Source organism: Sorghum bicolor, chromosome 4 (genome assembly GCF_000003195.3).
Source record: "Sorghum bicolor cultivar BTx623 chromosome 4, Sorghum_bicolor_NCBIv3, whole genome shotgun sequence".
In the NCBI taxonomy this organism is placed as follows: domain Eukaryota; kingdom Viridiplantae; phylum Streptophyta; class Magnoliopsida; order Poales; family Poaceae; genus Sorghum; species Sorghum bicolor.
Window position 1 is genome coordinate 53,417,516 of NC_012873.2, and position 22,876 is coordinate 53,440,391.

At 47.7% G+C, this 22,876-nt stretch overlaps 1 protein-coding gene across 2 annotated transcripts; it reads right to left on the reverse strand.

The window, feature by feature from the left end:
• Positions 375 to 19,492, reverse strand: LOC8068904 (DNA repair protein XRCC3 homolog). 2 transcript variants are annotated; one of them, XM_002453971.2, is made up of 2 exons: positions 18,516 to 19,491; positions 375 to 885 (listed from the first exon to the last, which is right to left on the reverse strand). In XM_002453971.2, the coding sequence occupies exons 1-2, from the start codon at positions 19,388 to 19,390 to the stop codon at positions 867 to 869; spliced, it is 894 nt and encodes a 297-aa protein (XP_002454016.2). In that variant the 5' UTR covers positions 19,391 to 19,491; the 3' UTR covers positions 375 to 866. The 2 variants fall into 2 exon arrangements, with proteins under 2 accessions (XP_002454016.2, XP_021315409.1); XM_021459734.1 differs by lacking the exon at positions 375 to 885 and adding an exon at positions 14,108 to 15,541 and having other exon boundaries at positions 18,516 to 19,492.

The following is a 22,876-nucleotide window of genomic DNA, read 5'->3' on the forward strand; positions in this document are numbered from 1 at the left end:
ATGATAGCTTGGCTCTTAGTTAAGCACCAAGCTGGGCACGGATGCATAGGTAGTAGTGGGCCCAAAAAGCAAATGTTGTGAGAAGAAAAAAGAAAGAGAATGTGTTTTAGAGACAAGTAGGAGACAACTTATTGTATAACTTGGCTCTAATTATTTGGCTTATAGCCAAGCACTTGGCTCTATTATTGACCTTGCTCTTAGACCATAAGGCCCCAAGTGTGAGTGTGACTTGGCAATCACAAATAAATTATTTAAGCACATTAACATCCTCAATTAAAAAAAAACTAAAATATATAGATATTGTTGAGATGAGCTATAATTTTCATGTCCATCAAAAAAGATGTGATTTTTTTAATGTGACAAGCCTAAGCACGTGCTTAATATATCGCTAAAACCTTATATTAATTTTTTAAGAAACTTTGTTTTCTCAACACGAGGAATCTTCCCCATTCCCGTTGAACTTCAACGGAAATACATAGTTTTTGAGATTGTTCAAAGAAGCCAAAAGAGCTAGAGTATTCAGGAGGATCATTACATAAACCGCCGCCAAGGCTACCCAACACAGCTGCCAAAACGAACTAGCACGAAGCTTAACAAAGACCAACTACCACTGAGACAACAGAACCAGCGATCTAACGCTAAACAGATGACCAAAAGACGACAGCTAGAAAGTAGCAAACAAACTACTAGCACTTTCACCACTTCGCGAGCTTCAAGCAGACCTGACCTCCCAGCATCCGGTCTCAATCCGCCTGGGAATCTTCATCTTCAATCATCAGGCGAATCCGCTTCTTGGCTTTCTGCTTGTTCAGCAACTCCACCACGATTTTCAGCATAGTGTTGACGCCAACAATCAAGCCTCCTTGTCATGATCCTGGAACAGTCCTGCTCAATAGCACATAAGAACGGATAATTGTGATTGGGTTCGTTATAACGTGCCCTTCAAAACACACTATGTTCCTTGTTTTCCAAATGGGCTAACAGATTGCGACAATGCCAACAGCATGAAACTTCTTGTCCAAAGGCAACCATTTGTTACACCAATCTCAACAGCGATCAAGAGAGCTTGGGATTTCAGTACCACCAATAGAGTGTGTCCGTATAGCCCAAACAGCTTTGGCAATGCTACAGTGCAACAGTAAATGTGGAATGGTCTCATCCAGATCACAAAAATAGCAAGGGTCACCAGACCAGTTCCTCCTAATCATGTTGTCCTTAGTAAGATGAGAATTGCATTGTTCATAACAAGCCACAAGAAAATTTTGATTTTAGCAGGTATTTTGCCTTTCCAAATATTTTGATGATAAGCACCACTATCAGCAATCATTGCTTTGTATAGACTTAACACTAAAAATTCCATTGGTACCAAACTTTCATTGAACAAGATCATTACCACTTACCAGATCTTACCCCAGTTATTCCGTAGATCATCCACCAACCATCTTGAGAAAGTTACATTTTGGGGAGCTAACTTCACTTGATAAATAGTAACATCAGGATTATCACAAATTTTGAATAAGTCAGGATAAAAAATGTATCAGAGGCTTCTCATTGAACCAAATGTCTTTTCATAGCAAAGTTTTCTTACCATATTTGATCATCATCTTCCTCCCTTGCAGGTAACAATTTTTGATTTTAAGCAAATCAACCCAGATTGGAGAATCATTTTGCCTATGTTTCATAGTGCAAATTGACTTACCTTCAAATATTTGGCATCAAAGATTTGTTGCCATAAGCTATTCTCAGTATCCAGTTTCCACCACCACTTTACCACCAAACTGATATTCATTTTTCTAATGTTTTTAATACCCAAGCCTCTTTTTTATGCTTACCAATTTAATCCATTTGATCAAATGATATTTCTTTTTAGTCCTCCCTCCCTGCCAAAAAAAAGATCTTCTGATTTTATCTAAATGCTTGACTATTGTCTTCAGCATGAGATAGATAGACATGTGGTAAATGGGGGCATTACTCAAACTGGAATCGATCAAAGTAGTTTTACGAGCTATGGACATTGTCCCACCTTGCCATATATCAAGTCTTTTTTCACTTTTCTCAGATAAGAATCACACACATGTAATCTGCTAGGGCTAACAGGAACGCCCAAGTACTTAATAGGGAAGGTCTCCACATGACAATTGAAAATGTCAGCATAGGTTTGAGCCCAAATTTTCATCATCATTTATAGTAAGGATTTCACTTTTATAAAAGTTTATCTTTAGACTAGCCATTAACTCATACATGTATAAAAGAATTTTCATGTTCCTGGCCCCCTCCAATCTGTGCTTAAGACAAATGATATTGATAGTGTCATCAGCATATTGAAGCACAATCACCCCATTATTAATAATGTGGTCAATAAGTCCACACATAAGACCAGAAGCTTGAGCTTTATCTATCATTCTAGATAAACCATCAGCTACAAAGTTAAATAATAGGAGAGAGTGGATCGCCCTGCCTTACTCCTTTGTAGCTCTTGATATAAGGTCTAATAAGATTATTTAGTTTCACGCTTACAGTCCCTCCAGCCACAACTTGCTCCATCCATTTGCACCATCTCTCATTAAAACCTCTGGCAGCAAGACACTCAAATAAGAACTTCCATTTGATGCCTTTTCAAAATCAAGTTTCAAAATTATTCCACTTTGATTTTTTTTTTCTTTTGGTTTCATGCAAAATCTCATGCAACACCATCACCCGTCATGATATTCCTACAAACCTACCCTTCATGAAAGCAGTCTGATTATAATGAATCAACTTCCCAGCAACTTTTTCCATCCTCAAAGTTAAGGTTTTTGTGATTAGCTTGTACAAATAGTTCAACAAACATATGGGTCTGAACTGTTGGATTTTAGATGCATCCACCACTTTGGAGAGAAGGGTTATAATTCCATAATTTATTCTACTTATATCAACCTTCCCAACATGAAAATCAGCAAGCAATTGGATAATATCCTTTTTGACTATGTCCCAACAGGCTTGATAAAATTCTATGGGGATCTTATCTGGTCCAGCAGCTTTGTTTTTTTCCGTTTGAAACAAAGCCATTTTTATCTCTACCTTTTTTTTCTCGAACAACGCAGGAGAGCTGCGTGTCATTTCATTAAGGAGATGATTTTTTTATCACTATCTCAAAGAATGGCTCATGTAACATAGAATTATCTTCTTCAGATATGTTCAATTTCATTCCACACATTATCATCAATGTGGACGTTATGGTCCTCATCAGGTCCAAACAGGTTAGAGTAATTGTCAGTGGCATGCTTTAGGAGATTCTCATCCCCTTCAATAATATCACCATCACATTCCAAAGATATAACTGTATTATTTCTTTTCCTACCATTAGCAATTTTGTGAAAGTATGATGTATTATTGTCCCCTTTGAGTAATCATTGCTTGTGGCACCTAGCATACCAGTAAGATTCCTCTTGGTCTAACAGCTGTAAGGACTCCTTAATTAGCCAGACTTTCCTAATTGTTTGTTCAGTAGTGATCTCATCAGATTCTTCTAGTTTTTCCAGCTCAGCCAGTTCTTCACTGGTGCTAGCTCTTTTCTTCCTTATCTCACCTTGTACGTTAAATCCCTAGCCTTTGAAGTACTGTTTCAGTAACTTCAGTTTTTGCAAAATTTTATCTAATGCTGACTTGGCCCAACAAGGTTTGACCCATATTTTTTCAACTTCATAAAAAAAAGGCATGGTTGCTTAGCCAACTTAAGTCAAATCTGAATTGGATAGACTTGGAAGGTTTACACAATCCAGTAGACATAATCAAAGGGTTATGATCTGACACTTCTTTGGGAAGTTTGTCACCATTATATTAGGAAATAAGTTTTCCCACTCCTTGGACACTAGAACCCTATCCAATGGCCTTCCAAACGCCAATCCCAATTTGTGGATCGCTATGCAGGAAGAGTATGCCACCCTGCTCCAAAATCACACCTAGGACTTGGTGCCGTGTCCGTCTAGCGCCAAGAAGTGGATCTTCAAGCTCCTAGCCGACGGATCATTGGAGCACTACAAGGCATGTTGGGTCCTTTGAGGATTCACCCAGCGGCCTAGAGTTGATTTCAGCAAAACCTTCAGCCCGGTTGTCAAGCAAGCCATAGTTCATACTATGTTATCCCTGGCCTTGTCCCGACAGTGAACCATCCACTAGCTTGATGTCAAGAATGCTTTTCTTTATGGGCAGCTCTATGAGATGGTATGTTGCTCTCAGCCTTGGGGATTCGAGAACCCAACTCGCCCTGACTTCGTATACTACCTAAACATGTCTCTTTATGGTCTGCAACAGGCGCCCCGAGCTTGGAACAGTTGGTTCACTGCTCACCTTCTCAGTCTAGGTTTCGTTGAGGCTAAGTCTGATGCATTGTTGTTCATCTACAACTGCAGATCTGATAGTGCACCTGCTCCTATATGTTGAATTGTTGATGACATCGTCCTCACTGCCTCGTCGCCATCCCTGCTATGGTGTATCATTGAGGCTCTGCAACTCGAGTTCTCTGTGAAGGATCTGGGACCAGTCCATGCATGTTTAGCGCCATGGTGATAGACTGCTCCTTCTCAGCATTCTTGACTGGTATGGTATGACTGATTGCATACCTTGCAGTACTCTTGTTGACAATACATGAAGGTTTATGCAGACTCTGATGCCCTTGTCCATGATCCCAGTGACTTCAGCAGCTTGGCTAGCACTTTGCAGTATCTGACCTTCACCAGACTAGGTATCTCCTATGTTGAGCAACAAATCTATCTTCACATGCATGATCCCCGGACACCTCACCTGCTCTCAAGCGCATCCTCCGGTACATTCTGGGCGCTCTGGATTTGGGACTTGTTCTTCGGTGTTCAGTCGTTCTCACAGCTCGATTTGGTGGTACTGCTACTTGGATGCTGATTGGGTTGATTGTCCAGACACGCGCCGATCTACCTCTGGTTATGCAGTTTCCCTCAGCAACAAGCCAACATCCTCGTATCCTGCTCCATCGTCGAAGCGGAATATCATGTTGTGACCAATGTAGTCGCTGAGGCCACCTGGTTGCGCTAGCTACTACTTGAGCTTCATAAGCTTCTTCGTTGTGCCACACCTGTCTACTACAAAAACATCGACATGGTCTACATGTCTACCAAACCCCGCCCAACATCAGCGTACCAAGCTAATTGAGATTGATCTGCACTTCGTTCGTGGGCATGTGGCTCTAGGTGACACCAAGGTTATGCACGTCCCTACAACGTCACAGTTCGCCAACATCTTCACCAAAGGGCTTCCAGGTTCCACTTTCAATGAGTTCAGGTCCAATCTCAACGTTGTGTGCAGCCACTTCGACTGCAAGGGTGTGTTAGATAAAGGGTACAGCTGCCAACTCTGGGCCTGCGCATCCCTGTTGGTCCTTGACCTATATGGTAAGGATAGATAGATTGATATCTATTAGGCAAGGATCAGCCGGTGGTTCTGTTTCTATAAACCTAGCCATCCTTGCCTATATATGTGTAATCACTTGTCAAGGGCACTGTAGTCTAGGGTAGCTGGCCCTCGACTACGAAGCTCGTAGTCTCCGGCAGAGTCTTCCAGGGCGGAGGTTATACCCCTCTCAGCCGGCTGGGCTTAGGAGACGTGGGGAAGAAGGAGATAGGAGATTAATTCTTGCTTGATTCATTCTTCCCTGCTTACAGGAATAAATAGTCAATGGCCCAACAAACTATGGAAGGATATTCCCCTAATTATAGACTAACCAAAACAGCCTCCAATCTAATCCTTGATTTCTAGCCACTGGAAGTTGCCCCATCGGGCTGTTGGATCGCGCGCCCTGCACGCTCAGCCACGCGGCGTACGTCGCGGGTTCGCCTGCGCCTTGCGTACGTCCTACCGCACATGACATCTCTCCCCGCCTCGAAGTCCAGCTCGTCCTCGAGCTGAAAGGCCGGAAACCGAGAGTGGAAATCCTCCAGATCCTCCCAAGTAGCAGCAGACGGTGGCTCGCCCTGCCACTCGAGGAGCAGCTGGCGCACGCCCCTGGCGATCCGTGCCTTGACGACCCTGGCGGGAGCAGGAACAGCAGCCCCGTTCAGTCGAGGGGGCAGCGGAGGTGGGGCAGCTGGCGGTGCGCCCACGAACTTGCGGAGGACACCGATGTGGAACACATCGTGCAGTCGAGCTCTAGGGGGCAGCTGGAGGCGGACAGCCACCTCGTTGATCAACGCCAGGACCTGACACGGCCCGACATAGCGCGGCTTGAGCTTCCCCTTGGACGCGTTGGGAAGGGACGCCGCAGCACGCTGCCGGAGGCGCAGTCGCCGACCTGGAAGGACACCGGGCGATGGTGCCGGTCGTAGATGCGCTTCTGTGCCGCCTGAGCCTGCTCCAGGCGATAGCGGACGTCGTCGAGGAAAGCTGCGCGCTCCTCCATCTCCTGAGACACCGCGGCCACCCGGGTCTCCCCAGGCTCGTACGAGCGAATGGTCGGGGGATCTCGGCCGTAGACCACCCGGAACGGCGTGTCGCGGAGAGAGGACTGGTAGGCGGTGTTGTAAATGTACTCCGCCCATGGCAGCCACCTAAGCCACTGGCGAGGACGGTCCCCGGCGAAACAGCGCAGGTACATGACGATGACGCGGTTGGCAGCCTCGGTCTGGCCGTCCGTCTGCAGATGGAAGGCCGACGACATGAAGAGCTTTGTCCCGGTGAGCCGCATAAGCTCCTGCCAGAACGCGGACGTGAACACTGGATCGCGGTCTGAGACAATGGACTGCGGGACGCCATGTAGACGAACGACGTCGGCGAAGAATGCCTGGGCGACAGACTCCGCGGTGTAGGGGTGCGCCAGCGGGATGAAGTGGCGGTACTTGCTGAAGCGGTCGACCACGGACAGGATGGCCGTCTTGCCCTGCACCTTGGGTAGCGCCTCGATGAAGTCGGTGCCGATGTCGGCCCAGACGGTGGACGGCGCCGGAAGCGGCTGCAGCAGACCCGCCGGCCTAAGGTGGTCTGACTTGTACTGCTGGTAGGTACTGTAGGCCTGCACGGACGCCTGCACGGTGCGGCGCATGTTGGGGAAGTGGAAATCGCACCGAAGTCGATGGAGGGTGCGGTGGATGCCCTCGTGGCCATCGTTGTGGACGGCTGCCATGATCTCCTGGAGAAGCGGCGACGTGGGCGGAACGTACAGGCGGCCGTCGTAGGTAACCATGCCGTCCACCAGCGCCCATGGGGCAGCGCGGGCGCCCGTACGGACTTCGGCATAGAGGGCGACCAGGGCCGGGTTGGTGGCCTGGGCATGGCGCAGGCGGTCGACGAGGTCGAAGCGGGGCGCCGAGATCGCCATGGCCTCCCCCTCTTCGGTGTCGCAGCGAGAGGGCGTCGGCGACGACGTTTGTGGTGCCGGACCAGTACTCCACCGAGAAGTCGAAGCCCAAGAGCTTGCCGACCCAATGGTGCTGGGGGATCGTGGCGAGTCGCTGGTCGAGGAGATATTTCAGACTGTAGTGGTCTGTCTTGACGATAAAGCTCCACCCCCAGAGATACGGCCGCCAGTGCCGCACGGCCTGGACGAGGCCGATGAGCTCGCGCTCGTAGGCGGCCAGCGCGCGGTGGCGGGGCGCCACTGGCCGGCTGAAGAAGGCGACTGGGTGGCCCTCCTGAGTCAGGACCGCCCCAAACCTGACGGTCGACGCGTCGCACTCGACGGTGAATAGCTTGGTGAAGTCCGGCATGGCGAGGACGGGGGCGGTCGTGATGGCGGCTTTGAGGGCCGCAAACGCCGACGCGGCTGCGTCGTCCCAGGAGAAGCCCTCCTCTTTGAGGAGCGCCGACAGTGGTGCAGCAAGGGCCCCGTAGCCGTGGACGAACTTGCGGTAGTAGCCCGCAAGGCCGAGGATGCCGCGTACAGCCCGCACCGAGCGCGGAGCCAGCCAGTCGTGGATCGCCTGTACCTTGGTCGGGTCCATGGCCACCCCCCTCCGCGGAGATGACGTGGCCGAGGTAGGCGACAGAGGGCGCAAGGAACATTTGGAGCGCTTGATGAAGAGTTGGTGGCGTTGCAGTTCGTCGAGGACGGCCCGAAGGTGGCGGAGGTGATCTGCCCATGTCCTGCTATAGATGAGAATATCATCAAAAAATACCAGGAAGAAGCGACGGAGGAACGGCCGGAGCACGTCATTCATCACGCCTTGGAACGTCGCCGGGGCATTGCATAGCCCGAATGCCATCACCAGGAACTCGTAGAGGCCGTCGTGGGTGCGGAACGCCGTCTTGTGCACATCCTCCGGCCTCATCCGCACCTGGTGGTACCCGGACCTGAGGTCCAGCTTGGTGAAGAACTTGGCGCCATGGAGCTCGTCGAGGAGCTCGTCCACCACCGGGGTCGGAAAGGCGTCCTTGACGGTGAGGCATTCTACTTGCAGTGAATGAAGACTTTTTTGACCTTTCAGCAGTTCAACTAACTGCGAGCACAATTTCTGCAGAAATCACCATGAGGGCAGATGGAATAAAATGGAAAATCACAGTCGTCTACGGACCACAAGGGGACGCAGCCAAAATCCAGTTCCTCCAAGAATTAAAAAACATTCCACCCCCACCTAACCACAATAGGTGGCTCATCCTAGGAGATTTTAATCTCATCTACCAGGAAGAAGACAAGAACAACTCCAACCTTAATCGTCGGCTGATGGGCGCATTTAGGGCTGCGATCAACCATCTGCATCTAAAAGAAATCAAGCTAAATGGACGCCGATTTACTTGGAGCAATCAACAAGACATGCCTACACTTACTAGAATTGACAGATTCTTATGCACCCCAGAATGGGAACTAATCTTTCCTGCATGCTTCTTACATTCACTGTCGTCACTCATGTCAGACCACACACCCTTGCTGCTGCAAGGAGAGCTGGACCATCATCACAGCACGTCCTTTCGGTTCGAAAATTTCTGGACTGAGATGGATGGCTTCCAAGAACTTGTTCAGGATATTTGGAATAGGCCGGTCACCACTGCTCTTCCTATGAAACGATTGCACATCAAGATGGCGCGTGTTGCAAAAGGAATCAAGCGGTGGAAAAAAGAAAAAATTGGAGACACAAGGCTGCAGCTAGCTATTGTAAAAGAAGTCTTGCTACAATTAGAAGTAGCTCAAGAACACAGGCTGCTCACAGATCAGGAGCTTGACCTTCGTCACCGCCTAAAGGCTCGCAGCATGGGGCTGGCGGCTATAGAAAAAACGAGAATTAGGCAACGATCGAGGCTCACCTACATCCGATGTGGAGATGCCAACACGAAATTTTTCCACATTAGAGCCAGTGCTCGTCGTAGAAAGAATTACATACACTGTCTATATACGGATGAAGGCATTGCAATTGCTCATGAGGAAAAAGAAAAGGTGATCCAGGACTATTTCAGAATAACATTGGCTTTGTGGTTCCGAGGTCTGCAACTATCAATTGGCAGTCCCTTGGCTACACCCCACATGATCTGTCGGACCTCGAGGCGCCTTTCTCCCAGGAAGAAGTCCAAAATACCATAAATTCCATGTCTTCTGACAAAGCTCCAGGTCCAGACGGCGGTGCCTTCTTCAAAGCATGTTGGGAAACCATCAGAGTAGACGTCATGGCAGCCATAAACAGCCTGTTCTCAATGAATGCCCAAGGGTTCGAATGGTTAAACTCGGCAGGCATCGTCCTGCTCCCCAAAAAAGTTGAAGCCATGAGGGTAACAGACTTCAGACCCATCAGCCTCATTCACAGTATTGCCAAAATTTTCTCCAAATTGCTGGCTAACAGACTTGCCCCTCGCCTGAATTCCCTAGTCTCCAATTGTCAAAGCGCTTTCATAAAGAAAAGAAGCATTCAGGATAACTTTCTTTATGTCCAGGGCGCAGTACGCAAGCTACATAAGCAAAAGACGCCAGCCTTGTTCATGAAGTTGGATATCCATAAAGCTTTTGACACTGTAAATTGGGGATATTTGTTGGAGACCTTACAAGCTTTGGGCTTTGGACCCCGCTGGCGTGAATGGATTTCCATCCTTTTTCGTACAGCTTCATCGTCTGCACTACTTAACGGAAGACAAGGCCACAGCTTCACCCATGCTAGAGGCGTTCGTCAGGGAGATCCACTTTCTCCAATGCTCTTCATTTTGGCTATGGACCCGCTCCAGCGGCTGCTCGATCTAGCAACTCAGCAAGGGATCCTCAGCCCCTTACCACACGCAGCAGCAAAATGGAGAACATCCATGTATGCCGATGATGCGGCCATATTCATCAACCCGATCAAAGAGGACGTAGTAGCTGTGAAAACAATCCTTGAAGCTTTTGGTAACTTCTCTGGACTCCACATAAATTTGCAAAAGAGCTCTGTACACCCAATCAGATGTGAAAATGTGGATCTAGACCAAGTCTTATCACCCTTCACTGGTAGCAGAGGTGTCTTCCCTTGCAAATATTTGGGACTGCAGCTTCACACTAGATCGCTTCAGAAAGTCCATGTTATGCCCCTCATTGAGCGCATTGGACAACGGCTACCGAAATGGAAAGGGAAATGGTTAAACAAAGCAGGGCGCCTCACGTTAGTCACTTCTGTCCTGTCTTCCATGCCAACCTACCACCTCACCATTTTTCCTTTGGCTGCATGGGCAAGGAGGAAAATTGACAAAATTAGGAGATCGTTCTTGTGGAAGGGGGAGGAGATTGCTAACGGAGGTCATTGCCTGGTTAATTGGCCAACATGTACCAAACCTAAGGAGCTCGGGGGCTTAGGGGTGCCGGACCTAGAGAGATTTGGGAGAGCTCTACGCCTTCGTTGGCTATGGCAAGAATGGGTGGAAGATTCAAAACCGTGGCTCGGATCTGAGCTCCCGTGCAATGACGCTGACCGCCTCCTTTTCAACTCATCAGTCACAATAACGTTGGGTGATGGTGCAAAGGCCCGCTTCTGGCACCACAATTGGCTTGACGGAGAGGCTCCTAGGTATATGGCCCCAAACTTGTTTCAACTTGCTCCAAGAAAGAACAGAACAGTACAAGATGAGCTACGGAATAACAATTGGATACGCTCGCTAAGGAGAAGAATCACCTCGGCTGTCCACATTGAAGAATTTGTATCCCTTTGGATTAGGATTCAGGGTGTGCACCTCCAACAGGGCATTAGAGATTCGATCGCCTGGATATGGACACCGGACGGGGTTTATTCCACCCGTTCAGCGTATCAAATCCAATTTAAAGGCTCCTTTGGTTTATTTCGAAGTGAGCTAATTTGGAGAGCCAAAGTGGAGAACAAATGCAAGATCTTTGCTTGGATTCTAGTGCAAGACAAAATTCTAACGGCTGATAACCTACAGAAAAGAGGATGGCCACATCAAGAACATTGTGTACTTTGCAATGGTCCTTTAGAAACTGGCCTGCACCTATGCTTGTGTTGCCCTTTTGCAAAGGCAGTTTGGGATCAGATCATCTCGTGGGAGAACCTCCCTGAACTGCGGGCACAGTTTCAGGCCAATCCTATACATATCAAAGCATGGTGGGAAGACACAGCAAGAAAGGTACCAATTTCAGAACGAAGACGACTCAATGGGATGGTGATTTACACCTTTTGGAACATCTGGAAGGAACGAAACAGGAGAATATTCAATAACACCTCAGAGACGGTGGTGCAGGTGGCTGCAAGAATCAAGGACGACATCGAACAAAGAAAGAGAGCTTTCAATCAAGCCTAGCTTTCTCAGGGTGTTGCTCTTTGTTTGTCTGCAACTGTGGCTTCGAACCCATACTTTTCTTTCTTTTTCCTTTTTTGCTTGTACATAAACTCTTTTGCTCTCCTACTTAATTGAAAGGCAGAGCTCCTGCCATTGCGTTCAAAAAAAACGGTGAGCGCATTGAGCGCCCTGTAGTCGACGCAGAAACGCCACGAACCGTCCGGCTTCTTGACGAGGAGGACCGGCGATGAGAAGGGCGAGTCGTTGCGTCAGACGATCCCCTGCTCGATCATAGCAGCGCACTACCGCTCCAATTCGTCCTTGTGCGCTGCTGGGTACCGATAGGGCCGAACGGCGACGGGCTGGGCGCCGGGCTTCAGGGTGATGCGGTGGTCATGCGCGCGTTTGGGGGGCAGACCTGTCGGGTCCGCGAAGAGCCCCCGGTACACGTGCAGCAGGGCGTCGAGGAGCGGTCCGGCCTCCGTGGTGACGCCCAGCGCTGGCGCCGCAGGGCAGGCGATGCCTGTCCAGGAGCCGGGGCGCCCCTGGTGCTGGAACGTCATGCGCCGGCTGCCGAGGACCCAGACGATGGGCCCCAGCACACCCAGCCACCTTGTCCCCAGGACGACGTCGTACCCAACGGCATGACAAAGAGGTCGGCCGGGAACGCGACGCCGTCGATGAACAGAGGAGCGTCGCGGATGACACCGTCGCAGGTGACGCGCTCGCCGTTCGCGACCAAGGCGGTGAGGCGAGGTCGCTGGCGTAGGGGAAGGTCAGAACGCCGTGTCGCTGCCTCCGAGATGAAGTTGTGCGTGCTGCCGGAGTCCAGGAGAGCGACGAGGGCCGCGGCGCCGAGGGTCACGCGGATCTGCATGGTACCCGCCACAGGGACCCCAGCCACGGCCTGGAGAGAAAAACTCGGAGCCTCGGCGTCAGGCTCGGCAGCCGCCACCTCGTCCGCGGTGTCGTCAATCTCGACGCCCTCTAGGAAGAAGATACGCCTGCAAAAACGGTTATGGCCGCGAGTGTATTTCTCGTTGTAGTTGAAACAGAGGCCGAGACGGCGACGCTCGGCCATCTCCTCGGGCGAGAGACGTCGATTACCGTCACCGCAGCCTGGCTGCGCGGCCGCCGGTGGTGCTGGCAATGCCAGCGGTTGCGGTGGCGGTGGCAGGGCAGCCCGGGGCGCGGGCGCCGGCAGAATGCCCCGCGCAGGTGCGCGTGGCGCAGGCGGTGTCGGGCGCTCGGTCTCCATCAGCTCGACCTGGCGCGCGAGACTCATCGCCGCGGCGAGCGAGTCGGGGTTGTGGAGGCAAACGGCATGGCTGAGCGGTGGGAGCAGACCGCCGGTGTAGAGCTGGACACGCTGCTCCTCGTCCAGACGACCCGCTCGAGGTAGGAGCGCCTGAAAACGGTTGGAGTACTCCTCGACGGTGCCCGTGCGTCGGCACTCGTCGAGTTCGAACAGCGGTGCCGATAGGAGCGGCGGCCCGAACCGCAGGTTCAGGAACTCTTTGAAGCGCGCCCAAGTGGGCGTGCCGGAGTCTTCCTCGAGCTGGTTATACCACAGCTGCGCGACGCCCTCGAGGTTGTACGACGCTTGCCACACGCCTTCCTCCGCCATGGTGCGGTGTTGGCGGAAGTATGTGTCACACTTGTTGAGGAAGAGCATGGGGTCGGTGGTGCCGTCGAAACGTGGGAAGTCCCACTTCTTGTGCTTGGGCGGGTAGTCAGGGTGCTGACCGTCCGCGTGCTGATTGCCGCCGCCGCCGACGGCGGACGACTCAGACTTCTCTTTCTTCAGCGAGGCCATATTGGCCTTCATGGTAGCCATGTCCTCGGTGAGGGCCTTGATGGCCGCCATGAGGTCGGCTTCGGAGGGCTCAGTCATGCTTGGCGCGAGGGAGACGGACGCGGCCGAGGTGGGCGACGGGGGCGCGGCTGAATTGGGGTGGGCGGCTGCGGAAGATGAACTGGAGGAGCGGGTGGGAGAGGATCGACGAGACCGTGATACCAGGTTGTCAAGGGCACTGTAGTCTAGGGTAGCTGGCCCTCGACTACGAAGCTCGTAGTCTCCGGCAGAGTCTTCCAGGGCGGAGGTTATACCCCTCTCAGCCGGGTGGGCTTAGGAGACGTGGGGAAGAAGGAGATAGGAGATTAATTCTTGCTTGATTCATTCTTTCCTGCTTACAAGAATAAATAGCCAATGGCCCAACAAACTATGGAAGGATATTCCCCTAATTATAGACTAACCAAAACAGCCTCCAATCTAATCCCTGATTTCTAGCCACTGGAAGTTGCCCCATCGGGCTGTTGGATCGCGCGCCCTGCGCGCTCAGCCGCGCGGCGTACGTCGCGGGCGCGCCTGCGCCTTGCGTACGTCCTACCGCACATGACACCACTTGTTCTCCATAATCAATCTACTATCTCTAAGCCTAATCTCATCTTACAACTTCCACTTGAAAAACTTTGCGATCATTATACAGATATTATTAAACCACCTGATCCTTGAAGGACTGGCTAAATCTCTTCACGATGCTTCTTTCCTTTTGAATATATGCTGCTTCCAGACTCAGCAGAGGGTGCACAGTTTCCCTTCTTTTCACCCCCCATAGTTTTTTTTTATCTTTCTTTTGGCTTACAATTTTCATCCCAGCAACCCACAATTCCCTCCTTTTTCACCAATAACACTCAAGTAATTTTATTCTCCAAAAACTCCAGACCCAAAGACTAAGATTTCCAATCCATAGGCAACGCCAGGCCAACATGCTAGTAACTAAAAAGACTAGAAAGAACTGAACACATTAACATTTAGGACTCGTGAGCTTACTAAGACCTTTATACTTCCTTTGATTTGAAATTTTAATCCTGCACGTCATAGCAGCTGCATGAATGCAAGACCATCATTCACGCATGCATGCAATACATGAAAAAGGAGAGTATATAGAGAGGAGTGTAGCTTTGATTGTTGAAAAAAAAAGAAGAATGGACAGAGAGAACAATTAACTCAATCATCACAACTTCATATCTACTACTATAGGCTAAATGTTGTCTATAAGGGACAGGCAAGCAAATGCAAAAGAAAAGTGAATTAAGCAGAAAGTACAGAAACAAACCTTACGACTAGCTATATTGAGTATGCGAAAATCTGCTAAGTAGTTCAGCTAAGAATTCTCCCATAAACGTGACCTTTACTGATCCTTCAAAACCATGATGAGAACAAAATATTCCATAAACTGATCGCTTATTTGTGTCAATTAATTACGGATTACAGCAACCTTTGACAAATGGGTCCTTTTATTCGAAGAGTATCCCAAACATTGGACCTTGGATGACTTTTGGACTGCTTTCATGCAGCAGGTTAGCAAACATGGTGATCTTTTCCACTTCAATGTTCATGGATTCAAGAAAGTTATTAAAGCACTGCAGGCAATGTTATATAAATATGTAACCTGCGGAAATTCAAACCACAACATGAAGGAAACAGCATGCAAGTATCAAAGGGGATTACATATTATAACTTGAGGGACAAACCAATTATCCCATTTTGTAGCTCTTCACTGCCAACTTCCTGTTGAAAAACTTTTTGGATCATAGTACCAGATACTGTTGAAGCACCTGCCCTTAGCAGTACTCATCAAACCTCTTCAGTCTTCACCGTGCTTCTTTCCTCGTGGAACACCATTGGCAAATTCAGCAGAGAGTGAAGATTCCCACTTTCACCCCTGAATTTTCGTCTCTCCCTTGGCTTTTTACTAGAGCAACCTCTTGATTCCTCTACCCAAGATTACACTGGACCTTATGCGCATTTTGGTGGCTACCTAAAGCTTGAGCATTCTGGAACTTCTTAGGACAGTAGCTGCAAGAAAATATTGTTGGAAAATTGGAATACTTGGAGGATATGACTGATGGAGCGACAAGTTTAAATCGAGCTTATCAGTATCCATCTGGGTTCAGGTGCACCTAGAAATGATATGAACAATGATCGGAAAGTGATTGTTCCCTCTAGACTTATAGAGTGTGTTTGGTTGCCTGCATAAGGGTCTAGCCAGGCTTGTGGAATGCAACCTGAGCTTGTTTGGTTGACTGAATGGCCTGCTAGCCAGTGGAAACGGCCAATTCGGTCGTTCTCCGCAAGCCTGGCTTGGCTAGCCCCCGCAGCCGCATCCGCTCACCTTCTCCTCCCTTGCCTCGGTGCATCTTCCTCGACGGCGCTCACCTCCTCCTCCCCCACGCGCTGCTCCCCGGTGCCGGAGCCCGTACTGCTGCCGTCACCGCCCGTCGCCGCGGGCGTCGCGGCGATGCTGCTAGAGGCCGGCGTGCAGCACAAATCTGCTCGCTGGTTTTTCTCCCGCAGCCACGCGGCTTCCTCCCGTCCGCCCTCATCTGTGGTCGTCGGCCTCCGTCACCACCACCACCGCCGCCACCCCAAGCCCATCGCCAGACCTCCCATCTGCCGGATCGAGAGGTCCTCTGCCGGTGCCTGGCTTCCTCCGCCGCGGCCGGCGCTTTCGTCCGCCGGATCCGGATCCCGCCGCTCCGTCCTTCCCAGGCGAATCCGGCCCACCGCCTCCTGATGGAGGAGGCGGGCGTCCCGGCGTCCGACCTCCCACGCGTGCTCCCGCGGCGCCTGCGCCTGCTCATGTCCACCGTCGCGGCGCGTCTCTGGCCCACGCTCTACTTCCTGCGCGCGTTGGGTGTGCCCGACCTGCACCGCCGCGACGAACACTTGTTGTCTTTCTCCGTGGAGGACAAGCCGCTGCCCCAGATCAAGTTCCTCGAGTCGGTGGGCCTGCCGCCCCGCGCCGCGCGCTCCATGGCGCGCCCGGCGCTCTTCGCCTACGCCGTGGCAAGGGGCTAGAGGAGCAGCACAACCATGGGGGGCCATGGGAGCTCCACCACGCAATCCTCACCGTTGTCGTCATCTTCAAGCTCAGCATCGGTCCAGGTTCCGGCCACTCGCCGAGCATGCCCACCACTTGTTCGATCAAGGTCCTCAAAGGGGTAAACTTACCACTTAAAGGAACAGGTGATTGTATGCGAACTAGAACAGGCAAAGGCAACCAAACACACTGATTCATAGCCAGACTTAGCTAATACAGGTAACCAAACATGTGCTGCTTGGATTGACTAAAGCAGGCTAAAGTTGGCCTGTCTTGGTTTTGCTAGCCAAGCTTGTCTAGGAAATGAACCAAACACACCCTAAGTGGATACCTCTATTTTTTCCTTCTTTATTATAATGAGTACATGACCCCTATATTTATAGTCCTTAAGGGACTTGACCGCCGAGCAATCTATAGGTAGAGTCCTTACACATTTGGACCCTCCTTTCCTAAACAATCTCTATTTCCTTTTGTTTTTATCCTTATCTATTTATATTCCTAATTCTTCTCTGTTCCAAACTCCTTCAAGGGGAGCCATCGCCCAACACTGCATGTCTAGTTCTACAACCTAGGTTCAATTCCTCTTTGACATGAATTTAGATGCCTATTTCTTCTTCTTTACATTGCAACCTAGTTCCTCCTAGTCCTAGGTTGGTCGAGTTTTATTTCTACAACCCTTGAACTGCATACCTAGACAAGCTAGGAATGGACATTTGATTTTAAATCTTGCTGTACGTACTACGTAGTGGCACTAGAGGGGAGCTATGATGAAGCTCTTAGGGCACAGAAGGTGGTGCTCCATTGAATTGCCTCCAGAACTGTTCAAACAGGACCAGCTCACTTGTCCGAGTCAATGTATTGGTTATGCTAGAGAGAAGCTTCAACCAATCTGATTAAGAAAAACAGGTGAAATGCTGCATATTCTGCGGGAAGCTTTAGTAATGGAGTTTTCAATTAAGACATGTTACTCCTGTTCCCTGGCATAGGATACCTTCAGTGATAGTGTGAGACAACACTGCTTCAAGTGTGATAAATAGCTAATACTAATACCAAAGAATGTTTCAGTCACAGGATGACGTCAGAAGCATTGATCATATAAATGCACTTGTGGATGTCTTTCATGTACTATATACTAATATAAAAACAATCATTGATCGTGGGTCTAATAAATTCTGTAGTTGCAGTAGAAAAGATCTCTTCGTGTAGGATTATTACTATTTTGGGTGTGGTTCACTTTACCGGTTTAATTCGATATAATCAACCCTGGTGCTAATTTCAAAAGACCACCGTGAACTCTTAAATTTGGTATATTATTTGACCTTCAAATGATCTCAAATTGAATATCTGAGCCCTTTACCCCCCAGATACATCAATTCAAGTATGCACATCATTGCTCCATATACGATGTTTAAGTAAATGCAAGCCAGAGAAAGTTCAGCTGAAAGCTAGTCCACATGTTCTGATAGCATATTACTTTCAGTAGCATCATAATTCATAAGGACCAGGCCAGTCTGCAATTGAAGTTTAAGGATGATGATTGACTTGATTACTCCATATACTGTATCAGCTACAATCAACAGTAGGGTCCATAACTCCATATTGGCACGGCAAATGGATCATTAACAAAATTTCACTATTTTTCATTGAAAAGCATTAATCCCATTAGTACATAAATTTACAAGCTACCAAACTTCAGTTTAGGAGCATCCAAGAAGACAGAACTTAGTTTTTTATTTCAGACTTTGAAATATCCATGACGATTGTTACAAAACCTCTGTCCCCAGAAGGGTTCGATCACTCGTACATACATGGCTTCGCATCCATTCTTAACAATTGAAGTAAAAAGGATGTGTGAAATCCAATTACCAGCGTCATTTCATCAAAAATGTTATAGTCACGAACTTCTTCTGTAACGAGTCATGACAAGAGACATACAAGAGGAGCGCCTACCTCTCAGCCGGCTCGACGCCAAAGACGCCGTCCCTCCGTATCATAAACTCGCACGACCGCTCCGGCAGGTGCGGCGCGAACGCCACTTTCATCCGCCTCCTTGCGCTCCCGCTGGCGCCATCCCCGCCCACCTCCCGCGTCAGGAACAGGCGCATGTTGACGCAGTTGGCCCAGGCGATCCCGAGCGCCGGGCTCACACGGCGCCCCGACGACCACGCCACGGTGTTCCCGGCGCCCTCCTCCACCACGTCCACCACCTGGTTGGTCACCACCACCACGCACTGGTGCCTGTACGCCAGCTCCTTGAGCTTCGCCGAGATCTGGAAGAAGAGCGCGGACCGGCGCCTGAGGTCGGCGGGGGAGGCGTCGAAGTCGGCGCGGAAGAGGGATGCGATGGAGTCGAGGAGGATGAGGCGGATGGGGAGGCGGTGCGGGGAGCGGCCGGGGTTGGCGAGCAGGCGCTGGGCGCGGGCGAGGAGGGAGAGGAGGTCGGTGGGGGAGTGCGCGGCGGCGACGAGGACGTGGTCGAGGATATCGGGGCGGGATTTGGGGGCGAGGCGGCGGAGGCGGTGAAGGGGGAATGGGAGGTCGGAGTGGAGAAAGAGGGAGGAGGCGGAGAGCGGGGACTGGGGCGCGAGGAGGGCGAGCTGGAGGCAGAGCTGGGTCTTGCCAGTGGCGGACTCGCCGGCTATCTCGGTAACAGAGGCGGCGGGGAGGCCGCCGGAGAGGAGACGGTCGAGGAGGGGACAGCCGAGTGAGAGCTTGGTGACGCGAGAGGATGGGAGGAGGAGGAGAGGGTTCTCCGGGCGGGGCTCGCGCTGGCTGTAGGAGGACGAGGAAGCGGCAGAGGGGACCTTCGGCGCCGGCGGACGCATCGCCGGTCAGCTCGCCGCCAAGGGGATTGGGGTTTCGCTCGGAATCTGGTTTTTGAACCGTCGCGGGGATTTCTTTTTGTATTTGAGCGGTGCATAGAAACGAGTACAAAGATGGTTGGGCCGTCCAATCGTCTTTGTTTCCTTTTTTTCATTTTTTTAAGGCCGTGTTTAGTTGGTGAAAAAAAAAATTTAATATTATAGCATTTTCGTTTGTTTGTGGTAATTATTGTCCAATTATGGACTAACTAGCTTCAAAAAATTCATCTCGTAAATTTCGACCAAACTGTGTAATTAGTTTTTATTTTTGTCTATATTTAATACTCCATGCATGCGCCTAAAGATTCGATGTGACACAAAATCTTGAAAAATTTTGGATTTTTAGGTGGAAGTAACCAAGGCCTAAGAACCGAATTGCTGGATATCAACTTTCAAACAGAATCACCTATAGAGGGCTTGTTAGTTCTCCACCTAAAAATTTTTTATCTATCCCATTAAATCTTTTGACACATACATGGAGAAACAGAAAAAATAAATAATTACACAGTTTGATTATAAATCAAGAGACAAATCTTTTAAGTATAACTAGTCCATAATTAGTCATAGTTGTTATAGTAACCAATCTGAGATTAATTAGACTTAATAAATTTGTCTCGCGGTTTTCAGATTAGCTAGGTAATTTATTTTTTAATTAGTCTACATTGAGGCCTTGTTTAGTTTCCAAAAACTATCTAAAAATTTTTAAGATTTTCCGTCATACTGAATCTTGTGGCACATGCATAATACATTAAATATAGATGAAAACAAAAACTAATTGCACAGTTTAACTGTAAATCGCGAGATGAATCTTTTGAGCTTAGTTACTCCATGATTGGATAACGTTTGCCAAATAAAAACCCAAAATTTTTGGAAACTAAACAAGGCTATATTTTAACTTTGTGCCGACATATTTGATATGACATGTAAAAAATTTCTTTACTGAACTAAACAAGACCAGAATATAGAAAGTTCTTGGAAAAAACTATAGAGCATAGAATTATTGAAATCAAAATAATTATAATATAATGAGGAAAAATTGTCAAACGTAGTAATAACACTATCACAGCGACAACACTCGCTGTACCGTTCACCATAGGACAAACTAGGGACGCTGTCACGCTAACACGCCTGTCCATTTTTTTAGAACATTTTGTGGGGTAAAGGCGTAAAGCCCAGCCTAATGCGCAACCTCGAATGAAATCGAGCACATTGCAAGTTTGCAACACTACTGGAAATTTGGGCGTGAGCGAGATAGAAAATACTCGAATGGAGTATGGCGATTTTGATTTTTTTTTAAATATTATTTTGTTAAATTGAGAAAGAGAACAACATTTAGCTCCATGGCACATGTTGAATTTTGTTTAGCTCCACAATCCTTCAACTTATAAGAAACTAGGTGAATTTCCTGCGCGTTGTTGCGGGATTTTCTTAAAAATAAATCATTATATATATAGCACTACTGTGCGGTATTTAGTCTATTATGTATGTACACATATGAATTTGACTTGCATGTATTTTATTGTACTAGATCTAGTAAAAAAATTGCTAAGCTAATAAAACAAAAACTAATATTTGGTTATATTATAGAAGAATTAATTGGTGATGAAACAAATAATGTATGTACATGACTTGTATGTGAATATATTAAAGATTTAAAGTATTTCACATGATATAGTTGATATGGTTATTTTTTATAATTAATATGCAATGACATGGACTTAGTGGAGAATGATGTGGACATATTGTATGAAGAGATAAAATATTTAGTGGATCACTTAGTGGGGGATGATGTGGACACTTTGCATGAAGAGAGAATTCATCTAGTGAGATTTAACTTTATAAGAGTTATAGACTAGTGAACTAGGCTTATGGTCATTCTAGATATAAAGGCTAATTAATACTCACTCCGTCCACGAAATAATCAATTTTTATAATATGTGCCCGTCAATTTTTTTTAAGTTTGACTAACTTTATAGAAAAGAGTAACAACATCTATGACATAAAATGCGTATCATATGAAATATATTCTATGATGGATCTAATAATACTAATTTGATACCATAAATCTTAGCATTTTTTCTAGAAGTTTAATCAAAGTTTAAAAAGTTTGACTTAAGACAACTCTAGAAATTGATTTCTTCGTAGACGGAGAGAGTAGCTAAATTTAGCCTAGGCCTTGTTTAGTTCTCCCAAAAAAATCAAAAACTTTTCAAAATTTCTCGTCACACCGAATTTTCACTACCGGATAGCAGGGGTTTGCCGTGTGCCTGGCGTACACGGCAAAGCCCAAATTACACACGACGAAGGCTTTAAGGGCTTTGTCGTGTGTTGCTCACGGCAAAGAACACACGGCAAACTCTTTTACGGAGAACCTTACTTTTACTCACGGCCAAATTATGGGCACACGGCAAAAAAAGATAACGAACGGCGGGAGACGGCCTAACGGCAGGGTTTGCCGTGTGTCACCATGCAGACACACCAGGGTTGGGCACACGACAAACCCCAACGAAAAAAATCCAAAGTTCTAAATTTTCTTGCAGCCCATAGGATTTGAACCCATGACCTCCTTCTCACATTTCTTCGCTCTTAACCACTACACCACACTATGACTTGTGTTTATATTGTATTTTGGTTCCTCAAATATTATATCAAATTATGTGTAAATTGATAATTTGAGGTCCTAAATGATTTCAAATCAAAAAGTTGTCAACTATAAAGTTTCATAACTTTTTGGGATCTACAATTTTCATTTAGGAAGTTTCTCCATCCGAGGTCGTTTACAAAATTTGAATTTTAAATTTGAGAAATTCAAACGTAGTTTTTGCATGACAAGATGATTCTAAAATAAAAAGTTGTCAACTACAAAGTTTCATAACTTTTTGAGATCTACAAAGTTTATTTAGAGAGTTTTTCTATCCGAGGTTATTTAAAAAATTGAAAATTTAAAATTTTCAATTAAAATGCTGAAAATAATTAAGAAATAGTAAACAATTCCGAAAAATTTACAAACTTAGACACGACACAACCTATATGGTGTAGTGCCTATAGAAAAAGTTTTAAAATCAAACTCAAATATAAAAATCGATTCTACTCCAACTCGTGCTTCTTCACTCGTATCTCTATGGAACTTCTTCGAAGATTGTCTGGTTTCTATACATCATACAAGACAACTTGTTTGAAATCTTCCCAAACTTTTTTATGGCCTCTATGTATGATAACATGACATATGTACAAGTTTCAGGATTTACGGAATAAAATAGCATTTATTAGAATTTTTGAAAAGTACCGCCGAACGTTTCGCGTCGTGTCTCCTAACCACGGCATTCAAAAGTCATTTCCGTTTCGAATGTGTTTTCTCATACAGGGTTGGGTAACATGAATATCATTTTTTTGATATTTTTTCCAACTATTTCACTGACATGTAGTTCAAATTTGAACGCAACCGAAAAA